This window comes from Salvelinus fontinalis, chromosome 11 (genome assembly GCF_029448725.1).
Source record: "Salvelinus fontinalis isolate EN_2023a chromosome 11, ASM2944872v1, whole genome shotgun sequence".
NCBI classification, from domain to species: domain Eukaryota; kingdom Metazoa; phylum Chordata; class Actinopteri; order Salmoniformes; family Salmonidae; genus Salvelinus; species Salvelinus fontinalis.
Window position 1 is genome coordinate 14258107 of NC_074675.1, and position 22384 is coordinate 14280490.

General features: G+C 40.9%; 1 protein-coding gene across 1 annotated transcript; it reads right to left on the bottom strand.

The window, feature by feature from the left end:
• Positions 1-12786: 12786 nt before the first annotated feature.
• On the bottom strand, positions 12787-20654 carry LOC129865105 (normal mucosa of esophagus-specific gene 1 protein-like). The gene is made up of 4 exons (XM_055937595.1): positions 20423-20654; positions 20057-20145; positions 19749-19809; positions 12787-18133 (listed from the first exon to the last, which is right to left on the bottom strand). Exons 1-4 carry the CDS (start codon positions 20462-20464, stop codon positions 18065-18067), a joined length of 261 nt encoding a protein of 86 aa, XP_055793570.1. The 5' UTR covers positions 20465-20654; the 3' UTR covers positions 12787-18064.
• Between the last annotated feature and the right edge of the window lie 1730 nt (positions 20655-22384).

The following is a 22384-nucleotide window of genomic DNA, read 5'->3' on the forward strand; positions in this document are numbered from 1 at the left end:
AATATATTTTAACCTTAGAGGCATTTTCTGATTTAAGCACACAACCCTTTATGGAAAAGTACTTACATTTGACTGACGTCAAACAACAAATTCTGCAGCATATAGCACATTGTGTGTATAATGCTATTATAGAAAAATATGGCGGCATGAAGTAGCCTACTTAATTTCACTAGTTCAAATGCCAGTGTTTGAGTTTTCAACCGAATGTAGGGATAGGGTAACCCGTGATACCACTTTGAGGGTGTCTCAGGTGTAGTTGGCATATGCACAAAAAAATAGGATAAATAATTATAAGCACCCACCAAATGATTATTGTTGTAGATCTGTGGCTACATGCAATTACGGACTCTCGAAGAGGGGATTATCCTGCACAAAATGTCTACATAAAAATGCATGAATGAATCAGCAGTCAAATATAAGTAGATTAATGCATTACACATAAACTCTACCTTGTGGATGGTTTGCATGGTACAGTGAGTACAGATGGCTTTTATAATTAACACAAATAAACAGCTAGGTGCAGAGCTTGTACACTGCATCTTTCAGCACTGTCAGATTGTGCTATAACCTTGAGTCTCAATATTTTTGTCAGGATTTCACATTGGAGGGAGCTGTTTATCATGCAACTGTTCGAAAACACTTATGCAATCAAATTCTCAAATGATTCTACCCAATGAGGAATACCAGTGTTTATCGACCTGTGGAGTGGTGTGATGAAAATTGTATAATCCTGGATCACCAGGAAGTGATCTTTTGTGTTCAACAGGATGTCTACAACACACCTGTCGTGATCAAATCAAATCAAATTGTATTGGTCACATACACGTGCTTAGCAGATGTTATTGGGGGTGTAGCGAAATGCTTGTAAGTTTGATATGATCCACAACCAATCCATTAAAATCATGGGGCCGTATCCTAAAATGTCCATGTGAATTTAATTTGCAGTAAGAGGTTCATGAGCAAATCTACGTAGGCTAAGATCAAGGTCTTTTGGGTCAAGAAGACAAATGTTGTTTCCATGTTTCTGCTCCACCATTCACTTTCATGTAGTACAGAATGACAGTTTGATATGATATAGCAGCTTCTGCCACCCTGTACAGCTTAAAAACACCATGTTGACTCCTTCAAGTTTGTTAAAAAAATTTGTTGGTCACTTGCACTTAAAGAGTCCTTTAAAAACTAGGATAAAACTTTTCGGTGCAGCGATGAAAAGTATGTGCGCTATACATTATATGCTTGCTCAGATGCTGTGAAGTGGAATCTCAGCTAAATCGATGTCTAAACCGAACATGGAGGTATCTAAAATATATTTTCAGCATGGGCATAAAAAAACGAATTTATAGGACACAGTTTGCATTGCAACATCTTAAAACAGGAAAATACTGGAAAAATGTGGAGCGTGTTTCATAATTTTTTGTGTGCGTGTTTGTCAACTTTGGGTGGAAAAGCTCCTCAGCAAAGCACAGCACTGTGGAGAAAGGCCCTCTTGCCCAGGGGAAATAGCCCAAATCCGTCAGGTCATTACTCAAAGGCCGATATCCTCAATGCCGTGTTCTACATTCACAAACATAAGATGAAGGACCTGGGGACTTGAAATTAGGGTTTCGCCTTTGCAGGGAACTTCTGAAAGTATCCCTCGCTTTACCTTCACATCTTTCAATGTAAAAGGGGGAAAATGATAGAAAGTTAGAGCTGGGCTGTTTTAAAGGGCCAGTGCAGTCAAAAACCTGATTTTCCTGTGTTTACATGCTATTTCCACACTATGAGGTTGAAATAATACTGTGAAATTGTGAAAATTATGATAATGCCCTTTTAGTGTAAGAGCTGTTTGAAAAGGCTGCCTGAAATTTCCGCAGGTTTTGCATGGGTGGAGTTTTGGCCTAGTCCTGGACTTAAAGCATGCTCAATGGAGAATCTCTGAGTAAAGTACTTTTTAAATTCAGGACTAGTAGGCTAAATCTTTGGCTGGAAAACCGTCTTTTAATGTTTGGCAGATTATGCTGCCATATGCTTTGCTTCTCTTATGCTGAATTCAATCAGTACTTCACATATCAGTGTCTACGGTCTTCCAAGAAAAGGTGCTATCTAGAACCTAAAAGGGTTCTTCAGCTGTCCCCATAGGAGAACCCTTTGAAGAACCCTTTTTGGTTCCAGGTAGAACCCTTTTGAGTTTAATGTAGAACTCTTTTTCACAGAGGATTCTACATGGAACCCAAAAGAGTTCTGCCTGGAACCAAAAATGGTTCTACCTGGAACCGAAAAGGGTTCTCTTATGGGGACAGCCGAAGAACCCTTTTGGAACCCTTTTTCTAAGAGTGTATTTCACACAATTACGTTCAATGTTATTATTCACCACGAAACAGTTATCTCTTTTCAAAGTACATTTTGAAGAGACTTTTTGGGGTCACTAGCAGCTGCACTGTCGCACCATCGGACCCATAAAGAGTGGGAGAAGTTTACCTCTAATTTCTGTGAAACACAATACATATTTTCTGATGAGCTACAACGTTGTCATAGTCATTTGAAATGAATTAAACAAGACTATGGGTTCATCTTATGTCAAAAAGGGCCATCAGGCAGTCACTTTTATCTGGCAACCTGCCTCTTCCCAGGGTACAGCTTCAGTAAAAGGCAACCTGACACTAAAAGTGTGTGTATGTGTGTATGTGTCAAAGTGAGAAACAATCAATGTCAGTTGCCTCACACCAAGCAGCTGTATGATACACAGCAGTGTCTTTTGTTTGCTTGAGTAGTGTTAGGCCTCTCTACACAGCTGCACGTCTTCATTTCACTCACCAAGCAGCCTACAGTGCATCCTTACAGCCAAAGAGTATAGTCTAGATACAGAAAGAGGCCCAGAAGCCGTCATCCATGAAGCTGGAAAACTAAGCAGTCACAGCTTCTATGGCTAGCTCAGCCAAACAGCACAAAAGGCATGTGACCATGTCAAGTTGCAGAACATGTGTAGTACAAGTTGTTGTGTTGGAAACTTTGACAAGAAACTTTGTTGTTGTTATTGTGTTTGAATTGAATCTGAATCTTATTAGCCACATCAACACAACACTTGTGAAAGCCATCCGTTAGGATGGAGTAGCCCACACACATCAAGCAAGAACCTGTGTGTTACCTAAGAAGAGACATAGAGGTGGACTCATCATTGCCTTTCTATCTGGGTTGCTGTGTCTGCAATCTGAGGGCATGTTCCACTAAGGCTGTGCAGAGTGCTGACTCAGAGGCTCCCTTCCTCACCCTCTCTCTCTGGGGTGGGGGTATGCCGGTGAGTAGACGCATAAAAGTAGATGCATAAATAGGCCATGGTGCATGACTCCCACTAAACAGATCTCCAAGGCTATCTGTAGCAAGTAAATGCTGTGTGCCATAGGTTATGAACACACTTTTGCACATAACCTACCACCAGGTACTACAGTATAACACTGAATGACAATACATGCCTCTTGTATTGTCATTCAGCAGAGTGATCTTAGAATGGAATAGGTCCATTTGTATTTCTGAATCTCTATTCATTCATGTTCAGATGAGAGCTCGTATGTGTTAGCAATAGTGCTTTTTTACATTCATGCTAAAGACGCAATCATTACCTTGCTCAGTTTGTCTATAAAACACTGTTTACTTTGTAACATTTCCACCGTGTCACCATCTTGAAAGTCTCACGTTCGGTGTTCTCAAAAGCGCTCTCATGCACTACTTTACCTGTGTAGTGTGCAGGCATTTTTTGGGCTAAGTTTTGTGTCAATTAAAATGAATTATACTAATTCCATGACCATTATACACTGAGTGTACAAAACATCAAATCTTCGGGGCATGTACTCTAAAAGGTGTCGAAAGCGTTCCACAGGGATGCTGGCCCATGTTGACTCCAACGCTTCCCACAGTTGTGTCAAGTTGGCTGGATGTCCTATGGGTGGTGGACCATTCTTGATACACACAGGAAACTGTTGAGCGTGAAAAACTCAGCAGCGTTGCAGTTCTTGACACACTCAACCAGTGCGCCTGGCACCTAAAACCATACCCATTCAAAGGCACTTAAATATTTTGTCTTGCCTATTCACCCTCTGAATGACACACACACAATCCCTGTCTTCATTTTCTCAAGGCTTAAAAATCTTTCTTTAACCTGTCTTCTCCACTTCATCTACTCCGACTGAAGTGGATTTAACAGGTGACATCAATAAGGGATCATAGCTTTCACCTGGATTCACCTGGTCAGTCTTTCATGGAAATAACAGAACATGTTCATAATGTTTTGTACACTCAGTGTATGTGTTGATGTCAAATAAACGCTTATTGTATCTTGTTTTCCTGGAGGAGAAAAGCATGCATGCAATTATGTAAACATAATTCCTCTCCTCGCCTCCTCTCCTCAATTACCTTTGAACTTCTTCAAAAGGAGGCAAGGAGAGGAAGGAGGGAGTGGAAGTAAGGAATCGAGGAAATCCAATTGAGAAAAGGCCAAGGAGGCATCAAGAGAGGTGAGAGGATGCGAAGAATCGAGGAAGATTAATTGAGAAGCAGACAATGTCCTAACGCTCTCTCTGTGTGTATTGTGATTCGAGTGCCCTCTAGTGTCAGTGCAGGCCAAGGCCCGACACCTGTTGCTCCATACCTACAGTACAGCCTGACCAGCTGCATCGAGCAGGTCCTGACTCACAGGAACAGGGCTACACACACATGCACAAACTGCAGAGAGTCCACCGCCTAGCCTAAAAAATGTGCATCTATTGGGCATGCATTCTAAGTGGTACACTGGTATGGACATTAGAACAGAGACTGCTATTCTCTTCCAGAGGAGGTTGGTGAGAGGAGCTACAGGAGGACAGGCTCATTGTAATGGCTGGAATGGAATAAATGGAACTGTACAGTATATTTTATTTTATTTCACCTTTATATAACCAGGTAGGCTAGTTGAGAACAAGTTCTCATTTGCAACTGCGACCTGGCCAAGATAAAGCATAGTAATTCGACACATACAACAACACAGAGTTACACATGGAATAAACAAAACATAGAGTCAATAATACAGTAGAAAAATAAGTCTATATACAATGTGAGCAAATGAGATGAGATAAGGGAGGTAAAGGCAAAAAAAAGGCCATGGGGGCGAAGTAAATACAATATAGCAAGTAAAACACTGGAATGGTAGATTTGCAGTGGAAGAATGTGCAAAGTAGAAATAGAAATAATGGTGTGCAAAGGAGCAAAATAAATAAATAAATAAAGGAGCAAAATAAATAAATAAATACAGCAGGGGAAGAGGTAGTTGTTTGGGCAAAATTTTAGATAGGCTATGTACAGGTGCAGTAATCTGTGAGCTGCTGTGACAGCTGGTGCTTAAAGCTAGTGAGGGAGATAAGTGTTTCCAGCTTTAGAGATTTTTGCAATTCGTTACAGTCATTGGCAGCAGGGAACTAGAAGGAAAGACGACCATAGGAGGAATTGGCTTTGGGGGTGACCAGTGAGATATACCTGCTGGAGCGCGTGCTACGAGTGGGTGCTGCTATGGTGACCAGTGAGCTGAGATAAGGTGGGGCTTTACCTAGCAGAGACTTGTAGATAACCTGTAGCCAGTGGGTTTGGTGATGAGTATGAAGCGAGGTCCAACCAACGAGAGCGTACATGTCACAATGGTGGGTAGTGTATGGGGCTTTGGTGACAAAACGGATGGCACTGTGATAGACTGCATCCAGTTTGTTGAGTAGAGTGTTGGAGGCTATTTTATAGATGACATCACCGAAGTCGAGGATCGGTAGGATGGTCAGTTTTACGAGGGTATATTTGGCAGCATGAGTGAAGGATGCTTTGTTGCGATATAGGAAGCCGATTCTAGATTTGATTTTGGATTGGATATGCTTAATGTGAGTCTGGAAGGAGAGTATGGAAGCCACATGTTTGACTCAGTTCCATTTATTCCATTCCAGCCATTAAAATAAGTCTGTCCTCCTATAGTTCCTCCCACCAGGCTCCTCCGTTCCCTTCCTAACCTCAGGATCCAGTACTGGCCGGTCATTGATCACATGATCAGCTGTTAGTTTGTGTGTGAAGGATCCTTGGTTATCAATTTTGAGTTAAATTATCACTAGACTGAGACAGAGAGAGTGAGATCTGTCTTTGTGTCTGTCACTCACGCTTTCTTTTACTAAACAATGCAGCATAACTGTCAGTCACTGTCTCACCTGGAATATATGTTGACTGGAAACATGTGAATGAAGAACCTGTTAGTACATTCTGAAATAATAAATATAGTATTTTGAAAACTCACCTAAAAAGTTGATTCGTTATTAGATACAAGGACCCCACTGGGCACAGATTTCAAATCAACATCAATTCCATGTTTGTTCAACGTGATTTTATTGAATTGACGTGGAAACGACGTTGATTCAACCAGTGTGTGCCCAGTGGGAAGAGGCAGAGAGACGTGAGTCAGGTTAACATGTTTAGTTATAATATGGCAATGACAGAGGTCATACATGTTAACCTGGGTTTTGACATTGACTGATATATTATAGGACAAGAGTGTTATTTGTGGTCTCTTCTGCTTCTATGGAAGACTAGAGTGGTGAGATCCTGTTTCTGCTGTTGTATTACACTAACACCACTAGATGGCGTAGTTGTCAGCAGTATGGTGTGTTCTGTCCAGACTTGAGCCTAGGTGTCACAGTCAGGAAGAAGTGAAGCATACACTCATGCTGATAACCACTACACTTGACTAGCCTGTTTTTCTTCTATACTAATAACCACCACACTGTGACTAGCCTGGTTTAGAACTGTAGTACTGCACTCTGCTCTTGACCTGGGTGATCAGTTTAGAACGGATACAAACCCTGCCCATCCCAATAACCAAGAGGAAACACAGTCCGTGTTCTGATTATGGAGTGGAGTGGACGCCTAAGTCACAATGAGCTAGACTTCCCGATCACAAGACAGTGGTGTGAGTGGCAGGATGTGTGTATGTGAGACTGTTGTCACGTACACACACTGACCCTATTCAAACCCTTTACATGTGCACCTTTCCTTTCTTTCTTCTTTCCTCTAGGTAAGTGCAGATCTCACACAATTGAATGAGTGTAAGCAAGGGTTCTGTTGTATAGCTTTCACCCATCCAGTCATATCAGATCATTGATTACCTCAAAGAGAGGAGGATGGACTATTTAGTCTCTGTGGTAATAAAGAGGGTCTTTTTTACTTGAGATATCAAATTGATATGGTTATAGAGAAATATCTGTTGATACAGTTGAAGTCTGTTTACATACAAGTTTGTTTACATACAAGTTTACATACACTTAGGTTGGAGTCATTAAAACTAATTTTTCAACCACTCCACAAATTTCTTGTTAACAAACTATAGTTTTGGCAAGTCGGTTAGGACATCTACTTTTTCCAACAATTGTTTACAGACAGATTATTTCACTTATAATTCACTGTATCACAACTCCAGTGGATCAGAAGTTTACATACACTAAGTTGACTGTGCCTTTAAACAGCTTGGGAAATTCCTGAAAATTATGTCATGGCTTTAGAAGCATCTGATAGGCTAATTGACAAAATTTGAGTCAATTGGAGGTGTACCTGTGGATGTATTTCAAGGCCTACCTTCAAACTCAGTGCCTCTTTGCTTGACATCATGGGAAAATCAAAAGAAATCAACCAAGACCTCAGAAAAAAATTGTAGACCTCCACAAGTCTGGTTCATCCTTGGGAGCAATTTCCAAATGCCTAAAGGTACCACGTTCATCTGTACAAACAATAGTACGCAAGTATAAACACCATGGGACCACGCAGCCGTCATACCGCTCATGAAGGAGACGTGTTCGGTCTCCTAGAGATGAACGTACTTTGGTGCGAAAAGTGCAAATCAATCCCAGAAACAGGTACAAAAGTATCTATATCCACAGTAAAATGAGTCCTATATCCACATAACCTGAAAGGCCGACCAGCAAGGAAGAAACCACTGCTCCAAAACTGCCAAAGCCAGACTACGGTTTGCAAATGCACATGGGGACAAAGATCGTACTTTTTGGAGAAATGTCCTCTGGTCTGATGAAACAAAAAGAGACCTGTTTGGCCATAATGACCATCGTTATGTTTGGAGGAAAAAGGGGGATGCTTGCAAGCTGAAGAACACCATCCCAACCGTGAAGCACGGCGGTGACAGCATCATGTTGTGGGGGTGCTTTGCTGCAGGAGGGACTGGTGTACTTCACAAAATAGATGGCATCATGACGATGGAAAATTATGTGGATATATTGAAGCAACATCTCAAGACATCAGTCAGGAAGTTAAAGCTTGGTCACAAATGGGTCTTCCAAATGGAAAATGACCCCAAGCATACTTCCAAAGTTGTGGCAAAATGGCTTAAGGACAACAAAGTCAAGGTATTGGAGTGGCCATCACAAAGTCCTGACCTCAATCCTATAGCAGAACTGAAAAAGCATGTGCAAGCAAGGAGGCCTACAAACCTGTTCTCAGTTACACCAGCTCTGTCAGGAGGAATGGGCCAAAATTCACCCAACTTATTGTGGGAAGCTTGTGGAAGGCTGCTTGAAACGTTTGACCCAAGTTAAACAATTTAAAGGCAATGCTACCAAATACTGAGTGTATGTAAACTTCTTACACACTGGGAATGTGATGAAAGAAATAAAAGCTGAATTAAATCATTATCTCTACTATTATTCTGACATTTCACATTCTTAAAATAAAGTGGTCATCCTAACGACCTAAGATATGGAATTTTTACTAGGATTAAATGTCAGGAATTGTGAAAAACTGAGTATAAATGTAGTTGGCTAAAGTGTATGTAAACTTCCGACTTCAACTGTATATGGGTACCGAGGTAACAAGAGTTCAGACTTTGCCTCACAGGAAGTCTACCTGTCCAGGTTCACCATGTGGTTAAATGACACAAGCTCATCTGTGGTAATGGCAGCTACAGTGCCTTCAGAAAGCATTCACACCCTTGAGTTTTTCCACATTTTGTTGTGTTACAGCCTGAATTTAAATGGATTAAGTTGAGATTTTGTGTCACGGGCCTACACACAATACCCCATAATGTCAAAGTGGAATATATATTTTTTTAAATGTTTACAATTTAATTAAAAATGAAAAGTTGAAATGTCTTGAGTCAATAAGTATTCAACTTCTTTGTTATGGCAAGCCTAAATAAGTTCAGGAGTAAAAATGTGCTTAACAAGTTACATAATAAGTTGCATGAACTCAATCTGTGTGCAATAATAGTGTTTAACATGATTTTTGAATGACTACCTCATCTCTGTACAAAACATTAGGAACGCACCCCTTTCCCCCCCCGGAACAGCCTCAATTCGTCGTGGCATGAACTCTGCAAGGTGTCGAAAGCATTCCATTGGGATACTGGCTCATGTTGACTCCAATGCTTCCCACTCATGTATGACGAGTTGTGCATTCTTTTATAGGGCCTTGGGCACCAATGTTGTACTGGACTGTCAATTGACTAACTGTAGCCCGTCTGTTGCTCTGCACAATTTGTGTCACAGCCTCCTTTGTCCCGTCATCAATGACCACTGGCCTGCCGTTGACTGGAAGTCCTTTAGGTGGTGGACTATTCTAGATACACACGGGAAACTGTTGAGCATGAAAAACCCAACAGCGTTGCATTTCTTGACACACCCAAACCGGTGCGCCTGGCACCTACTACCACAACCTGTTCAAAGGCACTTAAATATTTTGTCTTGCCAATTCACTCTCTAAATGGCACACACACACACATTCCATGTCTCAATTGTCGCAATGCATAAAAATCCTTCTTTAACCTGTCTCCTCCATCTACACTGATTGAAGTGGATTTACCAGTTAATCAATAAGGGACCATTCACCTGGATTCCCCTGGTCAGTCTATGTCATGGAAAGAGCAGGTGTTCCTAATGTTTTGTGCACTCAGTGTATACTTGTAGTAAGTGGTGATATAAAAATAACGCTTTATGAGAGGGACATGTAGGTGTTATTGCTCCACCAACCAGTAAGAGGACTGTCTCTGAATGCCAAACACAAGGAGAGCAACACAAAGGTGCATGAACGCGTTCACAACAGAGACACACAGTGTCCTGAGGGTAACTCTATCCCCGTCCTGCTCTCCCTCTGCCTCAGTGTAATCAGTAATCATTTTAAGAGCGGGATTGGCTCCAAGCAGCCCAGTCTGGTGCATTAGGACTGCATTAGGACCATCAGTCAAGACAATGCATTGCCGATAATGTTTTCTGAATACTAATTCTAGACTGACAGTTTGGGACACAGACAGAAGCCAGACAGAACTGTGATGTCACCTTATGGACAGTTTGGCACAACGGCTTTCGTTACACAGGTTAATGTTTCCATCAGACACACTTCTGGGGACCGAGACAAGCCAGACAGATCTGTGATAGAGTTACCTGGATGATAGTTGGGGACACAAGCTTTTGAAAACAACCACCAGAATGGACGTACTTAACTACATGTAGACACTCCTCATTAATAACACGAGCAATGGTAATGTTTTATTGCAATAATTATTATTTCACACACACATACGATTTGTTTCACACAAGGGCTTTCAGTAAACTTCCTGAATTGACAAAATTGAAATGGAATTGACACCAACCCTGCTAGCTTCATACTACATCCACAGTCAATCAATCCCACAGGGCATCAAATCATCCCTACTGCATCTGCCTCCTTTATCAATAGGTCCCCATGCAATGAATCAACTGTGAATACAGATGTTTAGATAACAGATTAAATTACTTTTAGATGACAGTAGAAATAGGAGACGTCCCGCCCACCGATGGGTGCCCAGCCCTTTGTGGTAAGTTATAGTCCTACTTGGCAACGTTTCTCTGTTGTGTGACTCAGCAGAATAAAGGAGGAACCACTGCATTGGCACCCAACCTATACCCATAACGTTAACCACAGAGTGGTCTCAATACCCATATCAATATCAATGTAGAGTGGTCCTCTATCAGAAATAACGAGGCATATGAAGAGTGTTTATAATGTAAACATACACAGCACACTAATTAAGCCAAAAAAAGCAAGAAATGTCAATACCAACATAGACAGGTAAGAAATAGACAGACATAAAAAGTGTTTATAATGTTATCAATCACCTTCCGTGGTTTAGATGGGCCCAGTCTCTCCCAGGGTTCAGGGTTTGTGCTTTTATTTCAACTGAAAGAAAGTTAGAGAAATTGTTCAAACAGAATATATCTCTGCCTGCTATGCCAGGGTTTGTCTTTATCAAAATATAAAGTTAAAGGGGCAGGCCTGTCAGAGACTGATAAACAAATGTGGAAATCAGCATGGGGCTACAGTTAAAGCGAGATCATACCAGGTTAGTACTTCAAGTTTCTAATCATACCCATTACTAGAAACACAATGAAATAGTCAGACAAGGAAATATAATGCGCATGCAATAACAAAACATTTAGATTCCCCAGACCAAGATTAAATCTTACCCTGAACTAAAAATACTAATTTGAGAATCTCCACAAAAATGCTTTGTACAGTACTAGGTTTATTTGGGTCCAGGAAATCAGCCCTAAAAATGTACAGCAAATACATGATAAAATACAAAAAATCTCACATGACATCATTCTTTGTAAATAGGAAGTAGAGGGAGGCACAGGTGACTCCTACAGCAGCCAATGCCACAAAGCCAATCAGAGGATCAGCTGGGGGAGAGAAACATGTAGCTGTCAGGATAAGGACCTTATACTCTTATACGTGGATTGCATGGTTGGTCTTCACACCATTTGAGAATTGGGGTCTACATATTTTAATTCAGGAAGCAAGGGAAATGGAATTTCCATAAATAAATACAACTTAAATGATTTATTTGGAATTTAATTTAAACTCTTGAAGGGAATAACCTTGCTAGGATAGGAAGAACGAATAACCTTCATCAGAAACCATAGAAACACTGATCCAAAACAAGAAATAGAGAGAAACTCCCCTCTTTCCTCTTCCTCAGCATCTGAATAAATCCATACTGCATTTTAATTTACAAATTCCCTTCAGGTATTTAAAAGAAAACACATAGCATTGTTTTAAATGATTGAGTCGAATATTCATTTGGTAAAAAGTATTATTCTGTCTAGCAAATATTTTTCTGTGTAGGTCCATCCTATAAGGCAACAGATGCTGTCTGTCTCACCTGCTGCCGCCAGAGTCCCAAGGTCCTTGTGAGCAGAGCATCCTGATCATCTATTGAAGTAGGCTACTATCCGACCAGAGGTGATACGACTTGTAAAGCACGTAGATATATTCGCTATCGAAATCCTTCACAGTGTTTCAATTGAGCCGGCTGTTGATCAACTTTCCTCTGTGAGTGTGAGCGCATCGCCCCCGGTGGTTTCAAATGTTCAAGGTGAAAATGCCAAGTGCATTTCTGTTGCATGTTTTCTGAGCACCTCGAAAGCAGAGAACTCTTTCAGGTAAATATAATTGCTAGAACCATTTTGATAGAAAATAAAATGTGTTTAAATTGATGGAATGTAAAGATACTATTATTTAGGGAAAATAAATATGTTTAGGAAACTTTTCTATTTTGTTTCTTGTGACACCTGGTGGTTACCTGTATTGGACCAGCAAATGAATATGGTGCAGTCAGTCATTGATAGACACCAAGCAAATACATAGTTTTCAACTTCACTGAACAAAAATATAAACGCAACATGTAAAGTGTTAGTCCCATGTTTCATGAGCTGAAATAAAAAATCCCAGAAATGTTCTTTATGCACAAAAAGCTTATTTATCTCAAACTTTGTGTATAAATTTATTTACATTCCTGTTTGTGAGCATTTCTCCTTTGCTAAGATAATCCATCCACCTGATAGGTGTGGCATATCAAGAAACTGATGAAACTAGCATGATCATTACACAGGTGCATGTTGTGCTGGGACAATAAAAGGCCACTTTTTTATCCACCATCACCGACCTCAACCTAATTGAGTTGGACTGCAGAGTGAAGGAAAAGCAGCCAAGTGCTCAGCATATGTGGGAACTCCTTCAAGACTGTTGGAAAATAATTCCAGGTGAAGCTGGTTGAGAGAATGCCAATAGTGTGCAAATCTGTCATCAAGGCAAAGGGTTGCTACTTTGAAGAATCTAAAATCTAAAATATATTTTGATTTGTTTAACACTTTTTTGATTACTACATGATTCCATATGTGTTATTTCATAGTGTTGATGTCTTCATTATTATTCAACAATGTAGAAAATAGAAAAATAAAGAAAACCCTTGAATGAGTAGGTGTGTCCAAACGTTTGCCTGGTACTGTACTGTACATACATACACACATACATACATACATACATACATACATACATACATACATACATACATACATACATACATACATGCATACATACATACATACATACATACATACATACCATAACATAACATAACATAACATATAAAGAAATACAGAAAAAAAGAACCAGAAGGCATTTGAACCCACTATGGGAAACAAGCCTATACACAATCTATATACTGTACACATGTGCCATTTACCACATATAGAAGCTAAATATTTTTAATGCTAGGTATCCCTTTTTCTTTTATTCCAGGCTTTATCTTAACATTCTGCAAACGGAAATACACAATGGACAAAAAAACATTACAATTGAAAAGAGCAGTAACTACACATTTGGTCAAAATTGAGTTAAAACTGAAATCAGGCTTTGTAGTATCGGTTTATCTTGGGTCAAATTTGCTGTAACTACAAAATCAAAGTAAAAACCAAGGCAAATAGCAGTAAATGAAGTTACTAAGTGCACTCTGGCTTTGTTCCACCATGTTTTCACTGAAGTTACTGTGATTTGCCTTGATATTCTATCGGGCCCTGAGTTCAGGCTATCCCAATCATGACGCCCTTACACACACACACTATGAGAAAGCCAAGAAAATTGGATTAACAAATTTCGATTTTTAGATAGTGCACTTTGCTTTTGCATTACCAATATAAACTCAGAAAATAAAGAAACGTCCCCTTTTCAGGACCCTGTCTTTCAAAGATAATTCGTAAAAATCCAAAATAACTTCAAAGACCTTCATTTTAAAGGGTTTAAACACTGTTTCCCATGCTTTTTCAATGAACCATAAACAATTAATGAGCATGCACCTGTGGAACGGTTGTTAAGACACTAACTGCTTATAGACGGTAGGCAATTAAGGTCACAGTTATGAAAACTTAGGGCACTAAAGAGGCCTTTCTACTGACTCTGAAAAAAAACAAAAGAAAGATGCCCAGGGTCCCTGCTCATCTTCCCAGGGCAATAAATTGCAATGTCCGTACTGTGAAAAGCCTAAGACAGTGCTACAGGGAGACAGGACGGACAGCTGATCGTCCTCGCAATGGCAGACCACTTGTAACAACACCTGCACAGGATTGTACATCTGAACATCACACCTGCAGGACAGGTACAGGATGGCAACAACAACTGCCCGAGTTACACCAGGAACGAACAATCCCTCCATCATTGCTCAGACTGTCCACAATAGGCTGAGAGAGGCTGGACTGAGGGCTTGTAGGCCTGTTGTAAGGCAGGTCCTCACCAGACATCACCGGCAACAACGTCGCCTATGGGCACAAACCCACCATCGCTAGACCAGACAGAACTGGCAAAAAGTGCTCTCCACTGACGAGTCGAGGTTTTGTCTCACCAGGGGTGACGGTCGGATTCGCGTTTATCGTCAAAGGAATGAGCGTTGCACCGAGGCCTGTACTCTGGAGCTGGATCGATTTGGAGGTGGAGGGTCCATCATGGTCTGGGGCGGTGTGTCACAGCATCATCGGACTGAGCTTGTTGTCATTGCAGGCAATCTTAACGCTGTGTGCTACAGGAAAGACATCGTCCTCCCTCATGTGGTACCCTTCCTGCAGGCTCATCCTGACATGACCCTCCAGCATGACAATTCCACCAGCCATACTGCTCGTTCTGTGCGTGATTTCCTTCAAGACAGGAATGTTAGTGTTCTGCCATGGCCAGCGAAGAGCCTGGATCTCAATCCCATTGAGCACGTCTGGGACCTGTTGGATCGGAGGGTGAGAGCTAGGGCCATTCCCCCCAGAAATGTCTGGGAACTTGCAGGTGCCTTGGTGGAAGAGTGGGGTAACATCTCACAGCAAGAACTGGCAAATCTGGTGCAGTCCATGAGGAGGAGAAGCACTGCAGTACTTAATGCAGCTGGTGGCCACACCAGATACTGACTGTTAATTTTGATTTTGACCCCCCCTTTGTTCAGGGAGACATTGTTCAATTTCTGTTCACATGTCTGTGGAACTTGTTCAGTTTATGTCTCAGTTGTTGAATCTTGTTATTTTCATACAAATATTTACACATGTTAAGTTTGCTGAAAATAAACGCAGTTGAATAGTGAGAGGACGTTTCTTTTTTTGATGCGTTTAGTTGTTGAAGGTCATACAAAGGCAGAGTGCAGTATCGGCATTTTAGGGGTCATAGGTCAGATCAGTGGTCATGGTTGTTTTCCTTAAACAATTATTTTATAATAAGATAATACAGTGCCTTCAGAAAGTATTCCCACCCCTTGACTTTCTCCACATTTTGTTGTGGCTGAATTTATTTATAAAATGTATATACACTGCTCAAAAAAATAAAGGGAACTCTTAAACAACACAATGTAACTCCAAGTCAATCACACTTCTGTGAAATCAAACTGTCCACTTAGGAAGCAACACTGATTGACAATAAATTTCACATGCTGTTGTGCAAATGGAATAGACAAAAGGTGGAAATTATAGGCAATTAGTAAGACACCCCCAAAAAGGGAATGGTTCTGCAGGTGGTGACCACACACCACTTCTCAGTTCCTATGCTTCCTGGCTGATGTTTTGGTCACTTTTGAATGCTGGCAGTGCTCTCACTCTAGTGGTAGCATGAGACAGAGTCTACAACCCACACAAGTGGCTCAGGTAGTGCAGCTCATCCAGGATGGCACATCAATGCGAGCTGTGGCAAAAAGGTTTGCTGTGTCTGTCAGCGTAGTGTCCAGAGCATGGAGGCGCTACCAGGAGACAGGCCAGTACATCAGGAGACGTGGAGGAGGCCGTAGGAGAGCAACAACCCAGCAGCAGGACCGCTACCTCCGCCTTTGTGCAAGGAGGTTCACTGCCAGAGCCCTGCAAAATGACCTCCAGCAGGCCACAAATGTGCATGTGTCTGCTCAAACGGTCAGAAACAGACTCCATGAGGGTGGTATGAGGGCCCGACATCCACAGGTGGGGGTTGTGCTTACAGCCCAACACCGTGCAGGGCGTTTGGCATTTGCCAGAGAACACCAAGATTGGCAAATTCACCACTGGCGCCCTGTGCTCTTCACAGATGAAAGCAGGTTCACACTGAGCACATGAGCACATGTGACAGACGTGACAAAGTCTGGAGACGCCGTGGAGAACGTTCTGCTGCCTGCAACATCCTCCAGCATGACCGGTTTGGCGGTGGGTCAGTCATGGTGTGGGGTGGCATTTCTTTGTGGGGCCGCACAGCCCTCCATGTGCTCGCCAGAGGTAGCCTGACTGCCAATAGGTACCGAGATGAGATCCTCAGACCCCTTGTGAGACCATATGCTGACACATGCACATTTGTGGCCTGCTGGAGGTCATTTTGCAGGGCTCTGGCAGTGCTCCTCCTGCTCCTCCTTGCACAAAGGCGGAGGTAGCGGTCCTGCTGCTGGGTTGTTGCCCTCCTACGGCCTCCTCCACGTCTCCTGATGTACTGGCCTGTCTCCTGGTAGCGCCTGCATGCTCTGGACACTACGCTGACAGACACAGCAAACCTTTTTGCCACAGTTCGCATTGATGTGCCATCCTGGATGAACTGCACTACCTGAGCCACTTGTGTGGGTTGTAGACTCCGTCTCATGCTACCACTAGAGTGAGAGCACCGCCAGCATTCAAAAGTGACCAAAACATCAGCCAGGAAGCATAGGAACTGAGAAGTGGTCTGTGGTCACCACCTGCAGAATCACTCCTGTTTTGGGGGGTGTCTTGCTAATTGCCTATAATTTCCACCTTTTGTCTATTCCATTTGCACAACAGCATGTGAAATTTATTTTCAATCAGTGTTGCTTCCTAAGTGGACAGTTTGATTTCACAGAAGTGTGATTGACTTGGAGTTACATTGTGTTGTTTAAGTGTTCCCTTTATTTTTTTGAGCAGTGTATTTTTTGTCACTGGCCTACACACATTTCATTTTAAAGTGGAATTTTGTTGCATGAAATTTTTACAAATGAATAAAACATGAAAAGCTGAAATTTGCTAAACAATTCACATAATAAGTTGCATGGACTCACTCTGTGTGCAATAATAGTGTTAAACATGATTTTCTGTACCCTACACATACAATTATCTGTAAGGTCCCGAGCACTGAATTTCAAAAACAGATACAACCACAAATACCAGGTAGGTTTTCCAATGCCTCGCAAATAAGGACACCTATTGGTAGAGAGGTAAAAATTATAAAAAGCAGATATTGAATATCCGTTTGGGCATGGGGAAGTTATTAATTTACATTTTAATTCAGGCTGTAACACAACAAAATGTTGCTTAAGTCAAGGGGTATGAATACTTTCTGAAGGAACTATCAGTGCATTATTATAGTACAATATATTTAGCTGGAAGGACCACCTTTTTTTTATTAAAGCAATTTTTCTGATGGTGGCATTGTCATCCTACAGCCATTGCTTTAGATTGGATCACACAGGCACACACTCCTCATTAATCATTAATAACACGAGCCATGCCCATTTTCAATTGCAATAACTTATTTCACCCTCACACATACATTATGTTTCACAAACAAATAGCTTTGGTCACACTTATAGTCAGCTATAGTGGAGTACAAATGTACTGCAGGATCAGAGAATCTAGTCTGTGTAGAAATTATTCCGCTCGACTGATGGAAGGGGAGGCAGGCAACTTGGTGGGCTCCCAATTAGGATGGAGGGGGAGGGGAAAGGGAGAGGGTGGAGAGAGAGAGAGCGAGAGAGAGCGAAAGAGAGCCCGCACTTGCGAGGTCACTTGGTCATGCTCTTCACCTGTTCCAGTTCTTCAATCGGCCTCTGCTTCTGGTTGATAGTGACCAGCTTCAGAATAGGAACAACAGCAACACTTACAACAACAAGCACCACTACTGATCACATTTTACTACAAATACTCACCATGGTTGGGGTCAAATCCATTTACATTTGGTCAATTCACAATGCAAAGTGACATTTTTCCTCATTGCTTGATTAGAATGTCAGTTTCCTGAATTGACTGAATTGAAATGGAATTGATACCAACCCTGTTAGCTTCCAGTGTTGGGGAGAACTGAACTACATGTACTTTGTCTATTTAGATTTATTTTTACCATGTAGTGGTGTAGCTGACTACTGGAACTACAAACTACTTCTTTACCATGTAGTGGTGTAGCTGACTACTGGAACTACAAACTACTTCTTTACCATGTAGTGGTGTAACTGACTACTGGAACTACAAACTACTTCTTTACCATGTAGTGGTGTAACTGACTACTCGAACTACAAACTACTTCTTTACCATGTAGTGGTGTAGCTGACTACTGGAACTACACACTACTTTTTTACCATGTAGTGGTGTAGCTGACTACTGGAACTACAAACTACTTCTTTACCATGTAGTGGTGTAGCTGACTACTGGAACTACAAACTACTTCTTTACCATGTAGCGGTGTAGCTAACTACTGGAACTACACACTACTTCTTTACCATGTAGTGGTGTAGCTAACTACTGGAACTACACACTACTTCTTTACCATGTACTGGTGTAGCTAACTACTGGAACTACACACTACTTCTTTACCATGTAGCGGTGTAGCTGACTACTGGAACTACACTACTTCTTTACCATGTAGTGGTGTAGCTGACTACTGGAACTACACACTACTTCTTTACCATGTAGTGGTGTAGCTGACTACTGGAACTACACACTACTTCTTTATCATGTAGTGGTGTAGCTTACTACTGGAACTACACACTACTTCTTTACCATGTAGCGGTGTAGCTAACTACTGGAGTTGCAAACTACTTTATTTGCAGAAAGAAAATTAAATATGGGTGAAGTAAGCAATCATTTCCTTTCCTTTTCAGAATAAGACTTACCTAACTCTCACTTGAAACATAATTTTTGTGTTTAATAGGCTAAATTACATACTTATAATTTTCAGATTTACATATGATAATTTTTCACGAAGTAGTTACGATGTAGTGAACTACTTTTTCAACGCAGCTTTAGTTAAGTAAACTATATTTTTCACAGGGGTAGCATTAGAGTAGCTCAACTTCTTTCAGTATGAAGTAATTGGTAGCTTGGTAAACTTTATTTTCAGAGTCGCTTCCCCAACACTGCTAGCTTCTCACTACATCCACAGTCAATGAATCACCCATCATGTAACACTACTGGCGCCTGCCTCCTTCACCAATAGGTACCCATGCAGAGAATAACCCATGAATACAGACGTGTAGATTACAGTTTAAATGACGTTTAGATGGCAGTTAAAATGGGATATATACATCCTGCCCACGATGAGTGAGTTATAGTTATACTTGGCAATGCTGCTCTGTTTGTGTGACTAAGCAGAATAGAGAAGGAACCACTGACACAAATGGCTACTGATGCCAATACCAACGTAGAGAGGACAGAAATAGACATAGAAATAGTGCTTATAATGTTATAAATCACCTTCTGTGGTTTAGATGAGTCCACTCCCTCCCAGGGTTCAGGGTTTCTACTTTTATTTAAACTGAAAGAAAGTTGAAGACAAATTATTAAAACAGAATATATCCATGCCTGCTATGCCAGGGTTGGTCTTTTATCAAATGAGAAAGTAAAAGACCGGCAGACCTGTCAGAGACTGATAACCAAATTCCCTTTAGATAAAAGTTTTTTTAAATGTCAGGTTAGTACTTCTAGTTCACATTACTAGAAACAAAACAAATAGCAAGACAAACACATGTAATCCATATTAAATGGTATACATCAAATCTCACATGACATCATTCTTTGTAAATAGGAAGTAGAGGGAGGCAAAGATGGCTCCAGCAGTAGACAATACCATGCAGCCGATCAGAGGAATCACCTGGGAGAGAGAAACATGTGGGTGTCAGGATGAGGGCCTTATACTTCTTATAGTAGATAACACGGTTGTTCTTAACTCCTTTTGAGAATTATGGTCCTCATATAGTATTTCAATCCAGGAAGCAAGGGAAATGAAATTCCCATAAATAAATAACCCTGATAGTAAAGACAAGCTTAAATTCTCTATTTGGAATTTCCTTTAAAACTCCTGAGGGGAATAACCTTTATCAGAAACCATAGAAACACTGATCCAAAACAAGAAATAGAGAGAAACTCACCTGTTTCCTCTTCCTCATAATCTGAATCAATCCAAACTTCATTTTGTTTTTCAAATTCCATTCGGTATCAATTCTTATTCTGTATAGTAAATCCTTAATCTGTGTAGGTCTATCCTATAAGGCAACAAGTCAATAGATGCTGTCTGTCTCACCTGTTACTGACAGAGTTCCAAGGTGCTTGTGAGCACCGTCTGTCTGACCAGAGGTGATATGAGTTGTAAAGCACGATATGAGTTGTAAAGCACGTAGACAGATGCACATGATCAAGTCTGAGCACATCTCCCCCCTGTGGTTTTAAATATTCAAGGGGAAAATGACATGCATTTATTTGTACACGTTTTCTTAGCATTCAGACAGCAGAGAAATCTTTTAAGTAAATTTATAGCCACTTTGATAGAAAATAAAATGTGCTGAAATTATGTATGGAATGTAAATAAAATACATTTAAAAAACCTTATATTTGTTTATTGTGATACCTGGTAAGTTACCTGTATTGCACCAGCAAAGTGATACTGATAGACTGTGATAGATGCCAAGCAGAGACACAGGTTTCAACTGTGTTTATCTACCGTTTTGTTTGGAATTTGTATCAATATATCATTTCATTTATCATTTTTAATGGATCACTTTTGTGCCATTTTTGTTTGTTTGCCTTTGCCATCATTATCACATTGGAATCAAAAGTGGAACCATAATGGGGGAGGACGGGGTCATAGTAATGGCTGGAACAGAATGAATTAAATGGTATCAAACACATGGTTTTCGTGTGTTTGATAACACTCCACTCCAGACATTATTATGAGCCTTCCACCGCTCACCAGCCTCCTGTGCATTATTTTCTGTTTGGCCATAATGACCATCGTTACATTTGGAGGAAAAAGGGGGAGGCTTGCAAGCCGAAGAACACTATCCCAACCGTGAAGCACGGGGGTGGCAGCACCATGTTGTGGGGGTGCTTTGCTGCAGGAGGGACTGGTGTACTTCACAAAATAGATGGCATCATGTGGATGGAAAATTCTATATTGAAGCAACATCTCAAGACATCCGCCAGGAAGTTTAAGCTTGGTCACAAATGGGTCTTCCAAATGGACAATGCCCCCAAGCATACTTCCAAAGTTGTGGCAAAATGGCTTAAGGACTACAAATCAAGGTATTGGAGTGCCCATCACAAAGCCCTGACCTCAATCCTATAGAAAATTTGTGGGAAGAACTAAAAAAGCATGTGCGAGCAAGTAGGCCTACAAACCTGACTCAGTTACAACAGCCTTGTCAGGAGGAATGGGCCAAAATTTACCCAACTTATTGTGGGAAGTTTGTGAAAGGCTACCCAAAACGTTTGACCCAAGTTAAACAATTTAAAGGCAATGCTACCAAATACTAATTGAGTGTATGTAAACTTCTGACCCACTGGGAATGTGATGAAAGAAATAAAAGCTGAAATAAATAATTCTCTCTACTATTATTCTGACATTTCACATTCTTAAAATAAAGTGGTGATCCTAACTGACCTAAGACAGGGAATTTTTATTAGGATTAAATGTCAGGAATTGAGAAAAACTGAGTTTAAATGTATTTGGCTAAGGTGTATGTAAACTTCCGACTTCAACTGTATATATCGTATTTTATACCATCTACTGCACCTTGCCTATGCCCGCTCGGCCATCGCTCATCCATTTACTTATATGTACATATTCTCATTTACCCCTTTAGATTTGTGTGTATTAGGTAGTTGTTTGGGAATTCTTAGATTACTTGTTAGATTTGTGCTGGAAAGGCCTGCCTTTGAAGTTACAGCAGGAAGCCCCGCTGGAGAGGGTTATCGAAAACTTCCAACGCCATTCATGCTTCATCCAACTGTATTTAAAAATATATACATATTTAACCTTTATTTACCTAGTCATTTAAGAACAAATTCTTATTTCAAATGATGGCCTACTACGGCCAAAACCTAACACGGGTGAC